Source organism: Vicia villosa, linkage group LG3 (genome assembly GCF_029867415.1).
Source record: "Vicia villosa cultivar HV-30 ecotype Madison, WI linkage group LG3, Vvil1.0, whole genome shotgun sequence".
NCBI lineage: Eukaryota > Viridiplantae > Streptophyta > Magnoliopsida > Fabales > Fabaceae > Vicia > Vicia villosa.
Window position 1 is genome coordinate 131163866 of NC_081182.1, and position 20629 is coordinate 131184494.

General features: G+C 33.5%; 1 protein-coding gene across 1 annotated transcript; it reads left to right on the top strand.

The window, feature by feature from the left end:
• The first annotated feature begins 11643 nt into the window (after positions 1-11643).
• On the top strand, positions 11644-12696 carry LOC131658974 (protein MAIN-LIKE 2-like). Its single transcript, XM_058928221.1, has one exon. It carries the CDS (start codon positions 11644-11646, stop codon positions 12694-12696), a length of 1053 nt encoding a protein of 350 aa, XP_058784204.1.
• Positions 12697-20629: the final 7933 nt, after the last annotated feature.

Consider the following 20629-nt stretch of genomic DNA (forward strand, 5'->3'; position numbering starts at 1 on the left):
ACAACAACAACAACGTAATAACAACAACTTCAAATGCGACTCAACTGTGCAAATGCATGTGGTACCATTGGAGCAGAACTCCCAACTTAAACATATGCCAGGTTATCGAGGCATTTCAACTTAAACAGGTGCCATCAAGGCCAACTTAAACATGTGCCATCAAGGCCAACTTAAACATTTTGCCAATCCAGGCCAACGTAATATGCAAATATATGCATGCAACAATAACAACAACTACAATGTCACAACACAACAATGCAACAACCGCAAACAACTTAATCAACCTTGGTCATAAGACCTGCAACTTAATCAACGCATCAGCAATAACTTAAACGACATTGGTCATAAGACTTGCAACTTAATCAACGTATCAACCATAACAACCAGAATAACAGCAACGAAAACAACAACTTAAACATGCATTAATTGCATCAACTTAATCATTACAAAATAGCCCTTGAACATCTAGGTACTAATTCTTCAATTTATTAATAAATCTACTACCAACAATTCTTATCATTCTAATTCCAATTCTCCTATTCGTTAATTCTATTATTAATTCCAATTATGCTACTAATTCAGCCAACTACATATATCATCGTTATTACTAGTGCTATTTCTTCTTCACACCAATTCCATCTTCATACAACTTAATCCATTAACTACATATTTCATCACTAAGAATCATCACTATAATTTCTACTAATTAAATTAATCAATTCCAACGGTATAATATTCTAATTAATTTAAACCAATTTCTTCACTAATAATAATTATAATTCTTCTCAAGTTAATCCTACTAAGGCTTGATCCAAAAATCCAACATAAAACATCAACAACCAGAAATCAAAACATATTTCTAAAACTCGTATAGCACGCGCCGCGAATCTCTCTTTGTGCCGCGAACACCACATAAACCTTCAGTTCGTGCCGCGTCCAAACCTTGGCGCTTACCTGCGCTGATAGCATCTTCCAACAAAATTAAAACTCAATTTTCTTCTTTCGATTCCAGTACAATTCAATTTCGATCATCACAGGAACATAGCAATATTATAGTTATACTTCACCAACATCTAGCAATTTTCTACAACTAATTCCTCAATAATAATAATTATAAACCCTAGGTTAATTTCCCACAACCATTGATTGAACTTTTATAACCTTATTCACCGACGTCAATCAATTTCAACATTCAACAATACAATTACAACACACAAAACAGAGGCAATCATACAACTATAACCCCCACATATAATTCATCATAATCCCGTTTATAGAGCTAGAACCTCACCCTTACCTTAGATATGAGATTGCTCTACTCTCCCGGTTGCCATAGCTTATGCCGCCACTTCCAACTTTTCTCCGAAAATCTTTTCTAAAAACGTGCAGAGACACACCAAAAACCTGTTGGGAAATTGCTTTGTTAGAAGGACTTAAAATCATCAAAACGAAATTCGCTCCGGTCAGAAGTTACCTCTACGAGTCTGGAACGTTGTGTCCAAGAACCGCGACGATCCAACGGTTGGATTGGGAGAAACGTCCGTTTTACTAAGATGTCTCACTGCAGAAGCTTGCTGCGAAAATTGGACTTCCTCTAGCTTTTCTCTTCCGCCATGGCTCTCTTCTTTCTCCAACTTTTCTTCTTTCTCCACGTCTACTGAGACCTAACTTCTTTTCTTATTTCCTTTATTTTATTGTAATTACTATTATAATTATAATCTTCATTTGGGCTTACTAATTAACACCCCCATGATTACTATCACCAACGCAACGTCTAAGCCCACTTAAATAAAACACTCTCATAATCCATAATATTAATTCTATTATTATTTCTCTCCACCAAATTGACTAACTACCGACTATAAAATAAATCGTCCGAACCACCAACTCAACATATTCAATATCATTCTCTACGGCTTAAATCAACTTAAATTAATAATAGTCCATTATAGTAATATTATCTCTAATATTATTCTCCGATTAAATCGACTAATTTCTCGATCATTAATTTATCCGCCCAACACAACGTATAATTCCAATTACGCCTCTTATAATAATGTCAATAATTCTAACTTCGACTAATTCCAACAAATAATTTCCTTATACAATTTAATTAAATAAATAATTAAATTCCGGGTGTTACAACCTTTCCTTTTTGATACTCGGAAATGGATGGAGTGTAATAGATCACCAAGTAAGGTAGGAACGGGATTCTTACTGAGGAATATCGTGATAGCAGCTACATCAACAATTTTGTCATAATGGTAAAATAGGACTTGTCCATAAATTAAAAGAGACAAAACAGCCTCCAAAGCATCCATACTTGAAGCCTTAGCAAAAATCTCCGCCTTTTCGTAAAGGAAATCAAGGGGTAATCCAGAATACTCTTTCTTACTAATCCAAACCTTCTCAATCTCAGATCTTGGTAAGTGTAGGGCAGCAACGATGTCTTCCCACTTAGGATCTTCTTCTTTACCAGTATAAGGGATTTGATTGAGTACAGGAAGCCCCAACAAGTATGAGAATTCTTCCAAGGATGGTACCAACTGAAAATCTCTATAAGTGAAGCAATATAGTAACAGATCATAGAATTGAACCATAGTATTGAGAAGAGTTTTATCCACCTTAGTTCGTACCAAGCTTACAAGTGTGTTGAGAGACTCACTGAACCTGAGAGAACCAGAAATGTTGTCGCAGAAAACCTTCAATGGTGTCGGTACTTTCTTGAAACTGAGGAAAAACGGTTTACGGCCTTTGGTTTCCATATTCAAATAACCTACAAAACAACATACGGTTAAAATCCCCCAATTCCTTGAAATGGGTTAGTCATGCCATGTATGAATGATGTATGTATGCATGATGCACAAACACAAATAAATCCACACAAATCACACAATTTCCTTAGGCTTGGCTTGCATGAAGTTTAGACCAGGTGAGATACCCTTCCCCAAAGGTATTTCTAAGGATAAGGATGAAATCAGCAACGGGTTCTACCGAGTTACCCAGAATTATCAGCCCTCCTAATTCACCCTCGAACATGATACATTCATACCTTGCAATGATACTTTCAGAAAGGACCTATCTGAGTTGTAGTATCGGGTAGCGACTATGCTCTCAACATACATCAAGAGTAGTCCCCCCACTACGTTCCTAAAAGTCAATATGGGTTAAAGGTAACTAAAGGTCCTTAAGCTCCGACTCACCCACAGATATCCACACGAACCTCCCTCATACAAGAGAAGCATGTAAACACCCATAGAGGTCTAACTTAAGCGTGAGCTCTTATATTGACCAATCCTCCACATACATGAAGGAGTTCGCCATGACTATGCCACTTCCTATCTTAGGTGTACTTGAATCCGGGTGTAGGATCCGTCCTTCATTTAATTCCCAAAACAGCCCTAAAAAATAAAACAAGCAAAGCAAACAATAGAAAACATTTAAGTGATCCTAAACTTTTAAGGTAACCCCTCTTTTATTCGAAAAATCCCCAGCAGAGTCGCCAGTTCTGTAATACGGTGAACTGACTTTATTGAAATGTTGCGGTAAGCAAGAATCGCCACCGACTTTTATTTTATCCAATTTAAAGAAAGGATAAAAGAACAGAAAAAACCTCTTAAAAGAAATTTTGAGTTCGGGGGGTAATTTATACAAAGGGAACGTGTAAGGCACCCTTTGTATGCATGGTTTTCCATGGGCTCTTAATTGCTTAGCTCTTTTTGTTTTCAAAAGTTTAGAAATGAAATAAGACTTTAGCTTGTAAGTAAGCGTAGCCTTTTTTAAGGTTTTTGAGAAAAGAGAAGAAAAGGATTTAAAACAGAGCTAGAAATTAGGAGGTAATTACCTTAACATTGTAAAAGAGTTCTTTTAGCCTTCCAGGGCTATCCATACCATAGGTGGGTAGGAAGTCCTTTTATTGGAGGTTGAAGGGTCGTCGAGGTTATCGTTCGCCATAAGACTGTCCCTGCCATGAAGAAGGCAGGTAGTCTAAGGGAAGCATAAGAATAATCATTATTAGGCAAGCAAAGAGGACACCTCAGCAATCGAAAGGGACTATCACATCATCTTGTAGGAAACCTCGAGGGACGAGATCATATAATCGAAGGCAGCATCGTAGGGACTTATGATCTTTTGTGATGAGAATGAACTGAGGGAAACATTTGCTGCGGCGTCCTCGTATCCGAGGGACTTGACTAATCTGTACTGAAAAGGCAACAAGGCAACAAGCAACAAGCAACAAAAGGGGTTACCATAAAAGGTGTGTGGGTGCACAATCACGTGATTCAATTCAAATAATTATCTTGTAATTATTTATTCTAAATTTAATTCGAGGTTTTCACGCCCTAAATTACTAACCACGCATTTATAATATAAAGCATAATAGTTTTAAGTGCCTTCAAGGCCAAGCAATACAAACCAGGAACAGTTACAAAATATATAGCCATGGGGAAGGGGGAAAAAGCAATAAGATAAACCAATAAAATTATACGTTAAACACAAGTAATAATATCGGAGAAATAAAAAGAGAATTAGTTTAGGATTACCGAAGGTTTGAGCTTTGGTCGGTTGGTTAACCCTGAAAATCAATGAAGAAAAAGATAAAAAGTGGTGAGTGTAGGAGTAATTCATTGATCATTTGAAGCAAACCCTATTTCAGGCAAAATAAAAATAATGATATTAAGTTAAATAAGAATTCAGAAACTTAGCTTTTCGATCTGTTATGACGCGTGGCTGAAGGATCCTGGGGTAACCCAGAAAATTTGCACAAAGAAAAGAAATTTTAGTGCATGAGTGATCTAACGACAAATCTCGCAACCCTGATTAGGCACAAGTTAACCATGGTTAATAAAATAAAAAATAAATTAATTAATTATTGGTTTTCAACCTAATTAATTAAATCGGCCAAAGTACGCTTTCGATTAAATTATTTAACCCTAATAAGTAATTTAATCAATTAATAAAAATATTAACCTAATTTAAACAACCAAATTAAATTAGTCATTTAATTATTTAAATCAAATGAAAATTACTATTAATAATTAAATCAAATTAATTATTTAATTATAAAATAAATATTAAAAAAATAAATGATTATGATTTTATGAAAAAAATTTAAAAGAAGTTTTACTTAAAAAGAAGATTAAAAAGAAATTTTATTAAATAAACAAATAACCAATATAAAAAATAGTTATTGAATAAATAAAAAAAAAATGGAAAACTTAGCTTATGATCCAGTGTGGTACGTCGCTGCAGGAGCATGGTAGACCTGCGTCTTGATGAGCGTTGGATTTGGAAGGAAGATGATTTGATGGTTAGTGGAGCGAGGCGCATGGAGAACCATACATCTTAATGCACTGGATCCCTGGATGTTTGAAATCCCAGCGCGCGCGAACTGACTAATGGAGGGGAGACACGTGATCGTCTTCAACCTCCTCCGTCGTCTTAGCCCTGCAACTGATCTATAGCGACGGACGCCTCCATAGCTACAAACCTGTAATTTACGAATAAAGGCAAACAACAACAAAAATTCTTCGCGAGGCCACCATTGAGTTCGTCTGGGCCTCACGAATTCAACCATGGCCTTAATTTGGCCTAAAAGTACCTGTATCAAGAAACCCTAAAACGAAACCCTAAATCCCTACAATGGCGTAATCGGAAACAGACACGCAAACACACAATTAAACGTCCAGAAACGTTCCACACACCATAGTGAACAATATTATGCATTCAAATTACATTTATATGCCATGAATTATAGTAATCGAGCATGAGAGTTTCACGACTTACCTCGGCTTATAGGAGAAAATTCTGGGGTGTTGGCTTTGAGTAACGATCCCAATAGCTTCCAGGAACACCAGGGAATGTGATTGAGCCTTTTAAACTCTCTGAATTGGTCTCTAGCACAGAAATTGCAATTGGTTTTTTCCTTGATTTTGAGCAATTTGGTTAGGGTTCTTATGGCTGAAAAAAATCGTCCCTAGGAGTCTGGAATGATCATGTATATATAGGTGAATGTTTTAGGTCAACAATTATGGAGAAAATCTTGATGAATCAATCTTTGCAAATTTGATTGGAACTTGATTTTGAAAGCTTCTAATTATGGCCAAATCTCAATCTTTTTCTTCCAATCCTCTTGAGTACGAATTTAAATCAAATATGTAACTTAAATGATGATTTAATTTAATTAGAACCAAAACTAATCCAATCTTTTTCTATTTTCTTTCAAAATATTTGATCAAATTGACTTTTTAATGAATAAAAATTCATATAAAATCAATTGATCATCAATAATTCGTGAAATAGAGATTGGAGCTTCTAGATGACTTGTATAGAAATATTGGATCATAAAATATTGGGCCTCTTTGCAAAAAAATCCATTTTGAAGCCTTTTCCTTCACACTTTCCCCTTGAAATTGTCCAACTTTGACAAGGCATATCTCCCTCAATTTTTAAGGTCTGGAAGAGTTCTAGGACTTTTTGGAAACCTCAGGATGTCCTCTACAAGCCACTTTGGAAGCTGTTTTCCGTTTGAGGATTTTCTCTTGATGATACTGGATTTGAGAAAAAACTGTTTTTGGTTGACTTTCAAAAAGGACCTATAATCTTTTGATCCATATCTCTCAAATGAAGCATTTTTGGACTGGGCTTGTGAGATACACAATTGTAGAGAATTAAATTTCCTTCAAAATGAGCTTTGGGTGGAAAATTTCTGATGTTTCATGTGGGAGTTATGGCTGGTCAAAGTTCAGTTGACTTTCTCCAATGAAACCCTAATTTAGAAACTTTTAGGTTTTGTTGATTTCTGATCTTTTTCTTGATGAATCATGATCAATCCTTTATCAAATGACTAATGATACTTCAAAATAAGGTTATTAACAAAAAATCAGGAATTTTGACTATACTTTGACCACAGTTGAGTTTTAGGTCAAACTAGTCGACTGTTGACTTTCTGAGCAATTGAGTGGTCAATCCTTGGAATTGAAACCTGAATTTTGTCATGGAGATAGTTTGAAACATCATAAGCCATATGAAATTCATTGGAGCCTTTGATTCATTGGCTTTCTTCAGAGAAATCAAAACCCTAATTCCTTGAGTCATTGTTTAGGATGGGTGTCTTTGAGCATTGCACTTTGATATGAGTTTGAATAGGAGAAACTGGATGGGAAAATTTTGGGGTATGACAGCATCACATATTGATTTCCACAAAAATGAAGTTCCCAAGATAACATACAAACATTCATAATATGCAATGATCATATCATAAAAAATTGAAAATCTCATACTTTCATACGTTATGCATAAACGCTTGCGGAGAACAAAAAGAATTGCTATCACATAAATTTAATTAATATGTCACATTCAATATGCATCTACCACTTCAAAATAACATCAATATCCATGCTACTTGAATTCACAATTCTAGGTTACAAGGCCTTTAAAAACAACATATCCAATTATTAACACATACATCCAAAATATCCAACAAAACATAAAGATAGCAAAAACTCAAAACATAAGCATAAAACAACGAAAATCCCCCCCCCCCAAGTGTTACATGACCAGAGCATAAGACCCGCTACCTAATCACACGACACACTCGGAAGGTTTCCGGCTAACCACGAACAAGCCACTAGGTGTCTGAACCTGCACGTTACCAACAGAGGGTAACATTCAAACAGAAGGGTGAGACTTCAAATCATTATGAGAAAGTATAATAAGTATAATGACTTAGTTAACAACCATATGAATTCAACACACTTAACATAATTATATAAATAGCATTATCTCATATTTCACATGTTAAGTATACAACAAGACTCAATAGTATAATCTTCAAAAGAATTCAATACTATTATTCTAAATATACACATCAACCATAATTATCACATATTCTTATGTATTCACAAAAGTCATATATCCAAACATCGCCAAATTTAATTATCACATCACATAACGCTAATGTGACTCAATGCAAGACATGTGACTCAATGCATGTGGTACCCAATGTGAACCCAAAGTTTCACCGCTTTCCGATTCAATATCTAGAATCCAAGCCACGCTTCCGATCCGGACAAGATCAAAGTCAATACGCCTATCTCCAATTAAGGATCACGTCTGCTACGCCTATTTTCATTCAAGGATCAACATCTCTTACCATGTAAACCCACAGTTTCACCGCTTCCACCATAAAGCCGACCATGCTATGAATGTATGTACAAATACCAATAATATATTCAATTAAGATTATCTCATCAATCTTAACTTACCGCATACCACGATAATCCAACTCTATGAATTATCCACCAATTTTACACAACATTCATAACACACACACACACACATACACACACACACACACACACATATATATATATATATATATATCATTCACATATAAAGGCTAATAATCAATTACGATTCACAAAATCCAATTAACACTAGTAACCATACGATCTCATGTTAATCCACATACCAAATAACAATTGCAACAAAGAACAACAACCATTACATATCCAATCACAAACATCATGAATATATCTTAACATATCATGTTAACAATTGCTATTTATCACTTACCAAAACATATCACACATATGAATAATTACATGTTATCCTACACAATCACATTATAATCAATCAATCATGTTTCCAATCAATCCTATACTATCATATAGAATATCTTAATAGCTTCCTAACGCTTCAAACGGTGCATAAAAAGGAGTTATAGATCAAAAGTTATGATATTTTGAAGCTTCGCAAAAATTCATGTTTGCTGGTGGGAATGGGTTCCCCAATCTAGGAACCGGGTTCCCAGACCTTATGGGTGCTAAAAACGCATTTTTTGATATGGAACCGGTTCCCCCTTTTTGGGAACCGGGTTCCCCTTCACCAGAACCCCAAAAAACCCCATTTTTTTGCTGTTATGGAAATGCACATTCAACACCCGAAATTCCCCATTTTCCAACAATCTCACAACATTTATGGATCAATTTATACACTTATAATAGTGCTCAATTCAACAACTCTCATTATCAATTCCTCTCATTTAACATCATTAATTCATCAAAACATGATTAATAGCACAAATCTCATAAATTCAACATAAACCCTACATTTTTAGGTTTTCATGAAAATAGTAAAAGGAAGAAGATGATCATATAACACATACACTACCAAATCATACGAACCCACAATGATATAGATTCTCCCCCTTACCTCTTTGATTCTTCAAACCCTAGTTTTTTCTCTTCTCTTCCCTTTTGCTCTTCTTATACTCTTTTCCTATTCTCTTCTTTCTTCCCCAAAAATGCCAAAGTTGTGAAAATGTTATCTATACTCTCCAGCCCTTACTACCTATTTCTCTTTTTAATGGGATTTCTAACTTAGTACCCCCAATTTAGTTATACCACTAATTAAGCCCAATTGAAAAAATCTCTTATTATCTCTATTAACCCAGTAACTAAATAAACTCAATTATACACATAATCAATTAATTTGCTTAATTATTATATCACATAACAATTAAATAAATAATTAATACACCAAATAAAATAAAGTAATATAATAAAATAGATGCTGACAAAAATGGGCTGTTACAGAAACAATGCTTTTTGGAATTAAATCGAGGATTCTCCAGATAATATCTGCTTGCGAGTTTCGCATCTTTTATCAGGTTGAAGAGACGCCCAACAGGCCAGGATCATAACTCCTCCTATAGAATTACTGGTAACTGATCCTAAGTGGTGCAAGCCACCCAGCGGTCGGCTAAAATGCAACATTGATGTAGCTTTTTCTAATAACAAAGTTGGTTTAGGTGCCTGTATTAGAAACAATGAGGGTATGTTTATTGCAGCACGGACGAAATGGTTTTCTCCTATTACTGATGTTGATACCGGTGAAGCTCCAGGTCTCTTGGTTTCTATTAATTGGGTTTTGGACCTGGGATATGATAATGTGGTTTTCGAGTCAGACTCAAAAAGTGTGGTGGATAGTGTGACTTATCCCTAAGCCAGACGACCCAGATTTTGGCGCCATTACTCGAGTCTGTTATCAGCTTCAGACTCACTCTGCTAGAAACTTTCAGGTTAAGTTCATTAGAAGACAAGCTAATGAGGTTGCTCATGCTTTGACTAAGGCGGCTCCATCTCTTGCTAGTTTTCGTATTTTTAACAATGTACCTTCTTATATTTACAATCGTATTATTAATGAAATGGTTTAGTTTCTTGTTGTAAAAAAAAATTACTAACCTATTAATGATTCATTATCGACATTTCAAAAACAATACTAAGATGATAATGAAATTAACTGAAAATCAAATTAGAAACATAAAATCAAATCATTACTAGGAAATAACACTTAATTCTTATTAGTAAAGGATAGTTAAATAAAAAATAAATAAAGTTATAATTTTTTCAATAATATTTGTTAATAAAAAGTATTTTATTTATAATTAATTTTAGAATATTTAATTAATTCAACATTAATACATTTCTTCATTTTTAAAAAAAAAAAATACATTATCTCCATAAATTAGTAATTTATTACTAAAAATTCATCCACGAATTATTTGAGTTGTGTTTCAAAATTTATTTTTTGAAATTTTTTTAAAATGATAATTTTCAATATCATCTCATACATGCTCCAAAGTTTTATAATATGTCTATTTTTATTGGATTTAAATAATATTTTCCATTATTTTATTTACAAATAATCTTTAAAATATTTAATATATAATATACTACATATCACTTCCATATTTCAAAAATATACTTTTCTGTCGTATAAATTTATACTTATTTATGAATAATCCATCACATATTCTCATTATTTCAAGTAAATTATGTCTATAGTTTACAATAAAATTATATTTTAAATTACTATAAAATATGTAGAATAATCCTATAAAATAAATATTTTACTTTTAATTAAAATTTACAGTTTAAAAATAAAAATTAATCTACACACAAGCATCGTGCGGGTCATTGTCTAGCTTAATTAAAGATATAACTCACCGAATTAGTTACATAAGAAATATGCCATAGCATATTCTATTCTAGAAAGATATATAACTATTTTCCTTATTTTGTCAGTTTAAATTACATTTTTAATAGTCTCTTTTTGTAAAAATTAACAAATTTCCATTTTCATAAAAATATTATATACAAAATGGTTAATTTAATTATTTTAAATAACATTTTTAATAGTATTTTTTTTATAAATATGAACAATTTTCCATTTTCATAAAAATATTATATATAGAATATTTAAATTGATTATTAAAAAATAGAATAGTTAATAATCAATAATTAATAAATTTCATAATTAAAAATGAAATAAAAAAATAATTTAAAAAATTACTATTAACATGAACTTTTAAAATAGTAATTTTAAAAAATACTATTAACATGAACTTTTTAGATTATTAAATAACAAATGTGGAAGTTGCCAAAAACTAACAAATACCAAAACTAAAAAGTAGAATTTTAAAATATTACTAAAAATAAGAATTAACTAATTCATCACTAAAATAAAATATATATTAAAACTTCAAATCTTTAACTTTCTCTTCATTTATCGGCAAAAGCAAAACATTAAGAAGAAGCTTTCAGTTCATCTTAACTACAGTGCGTAAGAGAAACAAAAATGGATAACACCAACATAGAAGCTAGAGAGGAACTAATGGTTTCACCATCATCCATCGAAAACAAAGCTCGAACAATATTGCCGCTAGAAATAAGGTATAATGGATGGAGACCACCCACAAAAGAATGGAAAAAATGGGTCAAGAAGTTACAACCAAAGTTTGAATATTTGTGGATTCAAACTGGAATATTTCATGCAATCAAAGCTTCTACATATGAAATCAAAAGGGATGATGAGTTGGTTCTTGAACTTGCTAATAGATGGTGTTCCAACACAAACACATTTGTTTTTTCTTGGGGAAAATCAACAATAACATTGGAAGACATAGAGGTTTGTTTTGGTTACTCTCTTCTGGGTTCTTCTATTTCCAACCCTCTAATGAATTGTGAGCAAGAAAAAGCAGAAAAGGAATTAACGGAAGCAAGAAGAATGTTTAACTGTTCTAAAGCTAAAAAAGTGAATCAAAGAGCATGGATGATGTATTTTATGGAGACTGAAAGCAAAGGGGAGCATGAAGCTTTTCTGGTTTATTGGTTATCAAGGTTTGTTTTTCCTGCAGATTCTTATGATACTATTTCGAAAAGTGTTATTCCTGTTGCAGTACATTTAGCTCGGGGAAATAGAGTAGCTCTTGCGCCCGCTGTTTTAACTAGTATTAATAGGGATTTGAGTTTACTTAATAGTGTCATTACAAAAAAAGCAACAACAACCATTAAGAGTTTGAGAGTAACTATTTGGGCTCCAATTCAATTGGTTCAAATATGGGCTTTAGAGAGATTTTTAGTTCTTAGTCCACGCCCTTGTACCATCGGGCATGGTTTACCAAAGGTGGCTAGATGGGATGGAGTTAAAGTATTGAAAAATAAAAACTTGAAAAAAGACTTGAATATTGCAGGATTTGGGAATGATTTTCTGTGGCAACCATATGCAAATTCACCATCTGTTAATGTTTATAATGAAAAAGATATGTGGAAATGTTATAATCCTTGGTGGAAGCAAAAGAAATCAAGCGAGGAAAGAGATAACAAGAGAGTGAAGGTTGAGGACCATTAAATGGAAGGTTCTAATGAAGAGGGTCATTTTTCAATTCATGAACTATCAAATTCTAATGATGACGATGAAGCATTGAAAATGGAAAGAGTGTCTAGTAATGAATTTGGTGATTTTATATCATGAAATTTGGGTTATGAAGGTGAAATTAATAGTCAAGTTGTGATCTTGAAAAAAGGATTGAGAAACTTGAAAGAGTGATGTAAAAGAAGCAAGATTTGGAAATAAGGCATAATACTCCTTAGTTGATTTGTAACAACACAACAACAATTCTATGTTTGTTGACATGTGTCTGTCACTTTCTTGATGCAACCTTTGAATGTTATAGTTGCTTTCATTTGTAGTAGTTAATATGAAGCTCCTAAACTTGTGGTTATTTTGTTCATTATGGAAACATAAAGGTAAATGAAGTTGGTGATTTTGTTATAGATTTGCATTAATGAAGAATTTATATTGATAATAAGGGGTATTTCAATTTCCTATTAATGAACTTGCTTTGATATTTGCTTTATGATATCAAAAATTTATTTTTTCAATTTATTAAATAATTAGTATATTTAAATTAAATATATTATTTATTCAATAAATTTCTCTTTCTATGTTAGGAACCCGAAGAAGTAATATACAAAAGAATAACTAATTGGGAAAAGAGGATATAAACATAAGTACGTACAACAAAAATATATTCAGGTGGCACAACCGGTTGCAAATTGCAATACATAATTTCTACTGTTTTAAAAAATAATAATAAAATAATATAACATAAAATGATTCATTATATAAATTCATAACAAATGAGTCTTCAATCTAATACCTCCAATTTATATATAGGTTTTTTGAAATAAAATAAAATGAAATGATTCATAAAACATCATATCCAACTTGGAATATTTATGATATGGTTTGGGGTGAAAGTTTTGATTTGGCGTTGGGCTTTTGTCAGGAAAAATAGACAACCCAATTGTAATTTTTACGAATTTAGTCGGAATCCTTTCCATTATTTCTCGTAGAACGTAATTGACGTTTAATGTTTCCTCTCTCTGGCTTTATCCCATTTTTTTGTATTAAGCTTTTGAGAATTTGGGTTCTCTTTTTTAATACAATTCTTGCTTACAAGAAAAAAAATCAATAGTCCACTTAATTTAAGATAATCTCTAATATTATTTTAAAATTTAAATTTAGTTTAATTTAACTTTACAAAATTGATTTTTTTTAATAAGTAATTTATATCTAGCGAATTTTGAACCTGAAATTTTGAGAGGAGCACACTTTAAGAACCCAAATGTTTTACTGTTAACAAAAAAAATTAATCACACTTATAAATATGCCATATTATTTCTAGAGAGGCTTTTAAAATATAGCTTCTTATAAATTTTATGTGAAAAATCTAAGTTACATTACAAATAAATTTTACCGTATAAATTTTTATTAAAATGTTATAAGAATTAGATTAAAAAATGACAATATTATGTAATTTAATTGATTGAACGAGTGAACATAGTTTATTTTCTTTTCCTTGTCTCACAAGCTTCTTTATTATGCACTGAACTCGTAGAAGAACAATAAAGATGATAACAGGTGCCTATGTTCTATCTCTATAATCGATCAATAATCACTTACCAAATCTAGGGGTTGAGATATTTATAACTGTAGTTCATGACTCCACTACTACAAAAAAACATTTAATTTTGAATGTGAATGAGATTTGACATCGGTACAAAAACGAAGTAACAAATGGCGAATTAAAACTTGTCACTCTATCCACTCGGTTTTTTATTAACTGAGGTTTAATATTGTCTGCACATGTGTTTGACCGCCAACAACTACACTTATATTATTTTTAGAACTTAATGACGCAGTCAAAATTACCTCGGTTGGCTTTATTTTTGTTTTTATTGTTTTATAAGCAATTTGGCGCTTCTTAATAAGTGGCGGTGGAGAATTTTATCGGAACAAAGTGCTTTGTGGTATCATGTCTTGAAGGCTCGGTATGGAGACATTAATTTAATAGTTTTTCAAGGGGAAAAAGGTGGCAATTTCAAGTATTCCAAATCGGTTTGGTGGAAGGATATAATTTCTTTAATTCAAGAGGATTCTAAAGATGTTTTTGAGAATAAAACTTCTTTTATAATTGGTAATGGGCTTACAACTTCTTTTTGGTCCGCCTCTTGGTTGCCTTGTGGTAGATTGAGGGATATTTATCCGCATTTATTTTCTTTGTCTCTCTTGAAGGATGTTTCGGTGGCATGCATGGGTGGGTGGCGTTTGGGTGAGTGGGAATGGGGAGATTTTGGAATTCATCTCAATTCTAGCTCCCTTTTTGAAGATATGACTTCTCTTCGGAATCTTCTTCTATCGGTTGCTCCTAGTGTGGAATCAAAGGATAAAGTAATTTGGAAGGAGGGGAGAAGCAAGTTTTTTCGGTAAAGGATTGTTATCTTTCTCTTAGTCTTCCTAGTATTCCTCTTGGTCCGATCAATGTTCATGACAAGGCTTTTGTTGATGTATGGAAGATGTTAGTCCCTCAAAATATCAAAGCTTTCGGGTGGAGATGTTTTATCGAGAGGCTTCCAACAAGAGATTTGCTCTTACATCGAGGTATTATTAATAATAATTGCGTTGTCTCTTGTGTTTTTTGTAGTACATTTCCCGAATCTTCGTCCCACTCTTTGTTGTTTTGTCATGTTACCGGTTTGATTGGGAAGGAAGTGGCGGAATGGATTGATTTTGTGGATTTTAAAGGTGGTAGCTTCTTGGAGAGTTTTTTTAAGTGGTGCTTTTTTTGTAAAAGTAAGGGAGTTAAGAAAGGTAAAGAGGGAAGTATTTGATTGGCAATTGTTTGGAGCTTATGTAACCTTTGGAATGGCATCATCTTTAAAGAGGAAGATTGGGATTTTTTGGAAGTGGTGGGTAATATTAAAGCTTTGGTGTGGAGGTGGTCTTTAATAGGAAATATTACACATACCAATTGTAACTTTTATGAGTTTTGTAAAAACCCTTTGTTTTATATCTCTTAGGTTTCATTTGGTGTGTAATTTTTCTTTTCCGATTTGTATTATCGGTCCCTTTTGTAATTGGGTTTGAGAATTCTATTTTCTTTTCAATGAAACTTGCTTACAAAAAAAAAAATCAAACCGCAATGAGAACACAAAAAATAGAAATAGAGATCAATTTCTCATACATTGAGAGTAATTACATTGTATTATTTATACATTGAATGAGAAATACTCTAAGCTAAGGTGTATGGTATGCATGGTACCAAAGTTTGTAGAGAAAAGTAACTAACTACATAACTGAATAACTAACTGTCAGTTATGATGGTTAAGAGCCCCCTCAAGTAGACACTTGATACATATTAATCAAGTTCAAGTTGGACATGAGAAAGTTAAATGGTTGTGGTAACAAAGACTTGGTGAAAAAATCAGCAAGCTGGCTCTTGGATGATATAGGAAGAAGCTTCATAACTCCTGCCATGAATTTGTCTCTTACAATATTGCAATCAATCTCCAAATGTTTGGTTCATTCATGAAAAACCAGGTTTGCAGCAATATGAAGAGCACTTTGATTCTCACAATAAAGGACAGGTGATTTAACACAGGTTACTTCGAGATCACGGAGAAGGTATAATTAATATCCATTGAAGTTCACAGGTAGCAGCAGCTAATGCGTGGTATTCAGCTTCGTAAGAGGATCGAGACATGGTTTGTTGCTTCTTAGTGCGCCAGGAAATAAGGGAGTGACCAATGAAGAAGCATGAGCCAGAAATAGATCGTCTTGTATCTCTGTAACCCACCCAGTCTGCATCGGAAATCCAAGTAGGTGCAATTTGGAATTTTGTGGAAAGAATAAACCTTTACCGCGACACGACTTGAGATATTTGAGAACTCTACATGCAGCATTGTGAAGAGTGATAGAAGGTTTAAACAAGAATTGGCTCAGTTTTTGGGTGATTAATGTAATGTCATGTCTGGTGGTGTTTAGGTAGATGATGTAACACCCCAATTCTACCCCGCAATTATAAGCGAAAAATCAGAGTGCATAAAAAAATATTAATCAAAGATGGGATGTCACATTTCGACTTAACCAAACAAACATTATCAATGATGCATCATCCATATTAACATCATAAACAATACGTCACAACATCGTCTAAATCACCATCGAACATTATCAATATAATGTCGAATTTTAACAACAACAAAATCATCTTCATTCATAAGAATGCATCATTTCACAATCACGTCGCTATGTTGCATCATCATACAACAATAATTTACTTCATAATACATCATAATACAACTTATCAACATTGACCATAGGGTCTACGACAACAACAACAACAATTTCCACATACTAGCGACAACGACAACAAATTCATCATATTAACAACAACAACAAATTCATCATGTTAACAACAAACATCAGAAAAATTCATCATGTTACAACAACAACAGCAATTCATCATATTACAACAACAACAACAATTCATCATGTTAATAACAAACATCACATTACAATTCAAGTAACGATATAACATGATTAGTTCAACTTCTAAATTAAAAGCATATTCGCTTATTATTTCATCACAATACATCATTATCTCATCATAGGGAAAGTACATATCATCATCTCAATATCATTGTATAGTCATAAGAAAAACATACATCAAGTTATACCACAACATGGTTATGTCAATTCATCGCAAAGAGCATAATTCATATGTTAAAACAACATAGTTCATCACTTAATCCTAATAAACATAATAGGAGACTAAATTCTATGAATCATTTTATTGCATCATGGTATAGTTCATTGCGTTAGCTTTCCAATGCTTCGAACGGCGCATGAAACAGAGTTACAGATCAAAAGTTATACATATTTGAATTTTCCTAAATCTGCCTTCAGTTCACGGGGCCATCCATGTTCACCGCGCAATGACAGAAAATTTCCCAAATTTGCCTACAGTTTGCGGCGTGATGGAAGAAGTTCTGTTGTTCGCGGTGTACCACCCGTATAATTTTAATATTAATTTAATTGAAATATTGAATTAATAATTAGAATTATTAAGGATTTTGTGAAAAATAATGGAAATAATGGTTTATGGCATTTGGGCCATGTGAGAAAATAGTAAAAGAAGGGGGTGTGATATAGTGAAGCTTTTATTAATTTTATTATTATTTTTCATAAAATAATTGGAATTGGGAAGAAAGAAAGAACGTGAAAGACTGAAGGGTTTGGGAACACGAAAACGTGAAGGAGAACTAAAGAGGGAGAGACCAAATCAAGAACTCTTGGCTAAGGTAAGGGGGGACTCTCCATTTAATCTCTATTATCATGTTATGGATAATGGTGTAGATTAGGAGTATTGTTTGGATCAATGGATTCTATATTCTGAATTTTTACTGTTTGTGTTCATCAATTGGATTGGAAAATTATGACTGTTAATCCCTAAAAAGATTTAACTTGGGATGAATAAAATTGATTGTAGAATCATATACTATTGATATTGGGTGAATTCTATGTCGTTAGTATGTGAAATTTATGGTTTTGAGACTCAAATTGCAGGCTGTGCAGGTTTGGTAAACTGTTGCCCATTTGCGTATGATACGCGCATGGTACGCGTAGGGAGGGGCTGATATGCGTATGATAGACCCCCCAAATGTGCATCAGAATTCACTTCCTGCTCGTACGCGTATGGTACACGTATGGTATTTGGCTGGTACGCGTATGCCTGGCTGGTACGTGTATGTGTATGTTTTGTGTGGGAAACAGGTTCTGTTCATACGCGTATGGTGTGTGTTGTGTGGATTTTTGGCCCTGTTGGTACGCGTATGGTACGCGTATGGCCAGCGTGACCTGCACATTTTACTGTTCTGTGATTTTGAAAGTTTGACGACGTATAACTTTTGAACTGACAAATCTGTATGAATTATTGTTATATGATTTTATTGAATGATGCAATTGTATATATATATATATATATATATATATATATATATATATATATATATATATATATGAACATACTTGTTAATGATGATGACGATGATGAATGATGATGAATGAGTATAAGATGATGCTACTCATAGTATGATGATGATAGTATGTTGTATATATGTTTGCATGCATTCATAATTATTTTATGAGGGTTGTATCCTAATGATGAGAGGATTCAGTGAAGGGCAAGATTCCCATTGTGTGGAATCTGTGCTGGCAGGGCCGTATCTGGATGATGATAGATCGGTCGGTGGGTTTTCCCATTGATGATGTTGGTACCACATGCATAGTGTCAGTTTCATACATATGCATGACTTTTATAACATGATTTATATATGTTATGTGATGACTTGATAGTTGTGGATGTGTGACAATGATGTGTCTGAATATGAAACGACTGGGTGAATGATATAACTATGATATATTGTTATTTATGATGCAATAACATTGGTTAACTGTTGTAGCAACCTGCCTAAAAATTAAAGATTAGAGAGTCGCCACCTATTCTGAAGGGCGAATAGGAAACCCTACGCAGTATAGAGATCAGGGTAAGATACTATATTCAGGTCGAGGGAAGGTGTTAGGCACCCTCAACCCTTTCCTATGGCTTTGAATGTAAGGTAAAGGTTTATAGAAAAATTATAGAGGTTAATAGCTAAGGAAATGAGAAGGGGAAAATTGAGATTTTAGGGAGGGGGACTCGCCTTGTTGCCAAGTGCCTACGTATCTCCTTAGGGAGAATCAGAGTCAACGTAGTTCGGGCACAGGGTTGTACGCCTTAGAATTTTGAATTGATATGGTTTGAAGGCTTTTTGAATGGCCTATCGTAGTTTTGAATAAGGATGAAAATCCGTAGTTTGATTTGAAGTGTTTTGAATGTTTTGAGTTTTGGGCGTACAACCCTGATTTTAATATGTTACCATTGTAACGCCCGTATAATTTTAATATTAATTTAATTTTATTATTGAATTAATAATTAGAATTATTAAAGAAATTGTGGAAATAATGAATAAATGAAGTTTTTGGCTTTTGGGCCATATGTGGAAATAGAGGAAGAAGGGGGGGGGGGTGATTCTCTAAAACCTTTTTCTAATTTTATTATTTCATAAACATTGGATTTGGGAACCAAGGAAGAGCGTGAAAGAGAGAAGTCTGAAGAACGAGGAACGCGAAGAGAACGATAGAGGGAGAGACCAAGAATCCAGAATTATCTAAGGTAAGGGGGGACTTGTCTTGATTATCATCTATTATCGGGTTAGGGGTTGATAATGCTGAATAGATGTAGAATTCGGATCAATTGAGTCATATGATAAGTTTAGGGATTGTGTCAATTGTATGATATTTGACCCCTGTGTTTGAATCTATGATGTATGTGTTATTATAATCTCAATTGATGTGTATTTGGTGCATTACGAGACGTAATTTGTGTTGTTTGTGCATTCTAATTCTCCATGTTCGCACTGGTATGTGTTGGGGTGTTTGGGATACATGGAATGCTGTTTTTCTGCAGATTGGGGTTTTTAGAATCGCGGTTCGCGCCGCGTACATAGGGGAGGCGCCGCGAACCTGAAGGCATATGGTAAGGAAGTCTTGTTGCGTTCAGTACGCGCCGCGAACAGGTGACCGCGCCGCGAAAGCGTTGTTCCAAATCGTTCCGCGCCGCGAACATGTGTACGCGCCGCGAAGGCGTTGTTTCGATTCGTTCCGCGCCGCGAATGTGTGATGGCGCCGCGTGCTGTTGATGTTTTGTGATTTTTTAAGAAAGTTCAAGGAGGCATAACTTTCTAACCGTTGGTTCATTTGATGCGCCGTTTTGGGCTAAATGAACCTTATTAATCGATCTATGTGATGATGATTTGACTGGTTTTAGAATGATGATAACACATGTTGCTAATTCTTGATGATGATGATGATTGTAGCAAATATGTGCATGTTTTCG

What these genes read in the sequence shown, in the direction of transcription:
- LOC131658974 (XM_058928221.1), top strand. Translation starts at nt 11,644, where the DNA reads ATGGATAACACCAACATAGAAGCTAGAGAGGAACTAATGGTTTCACCA.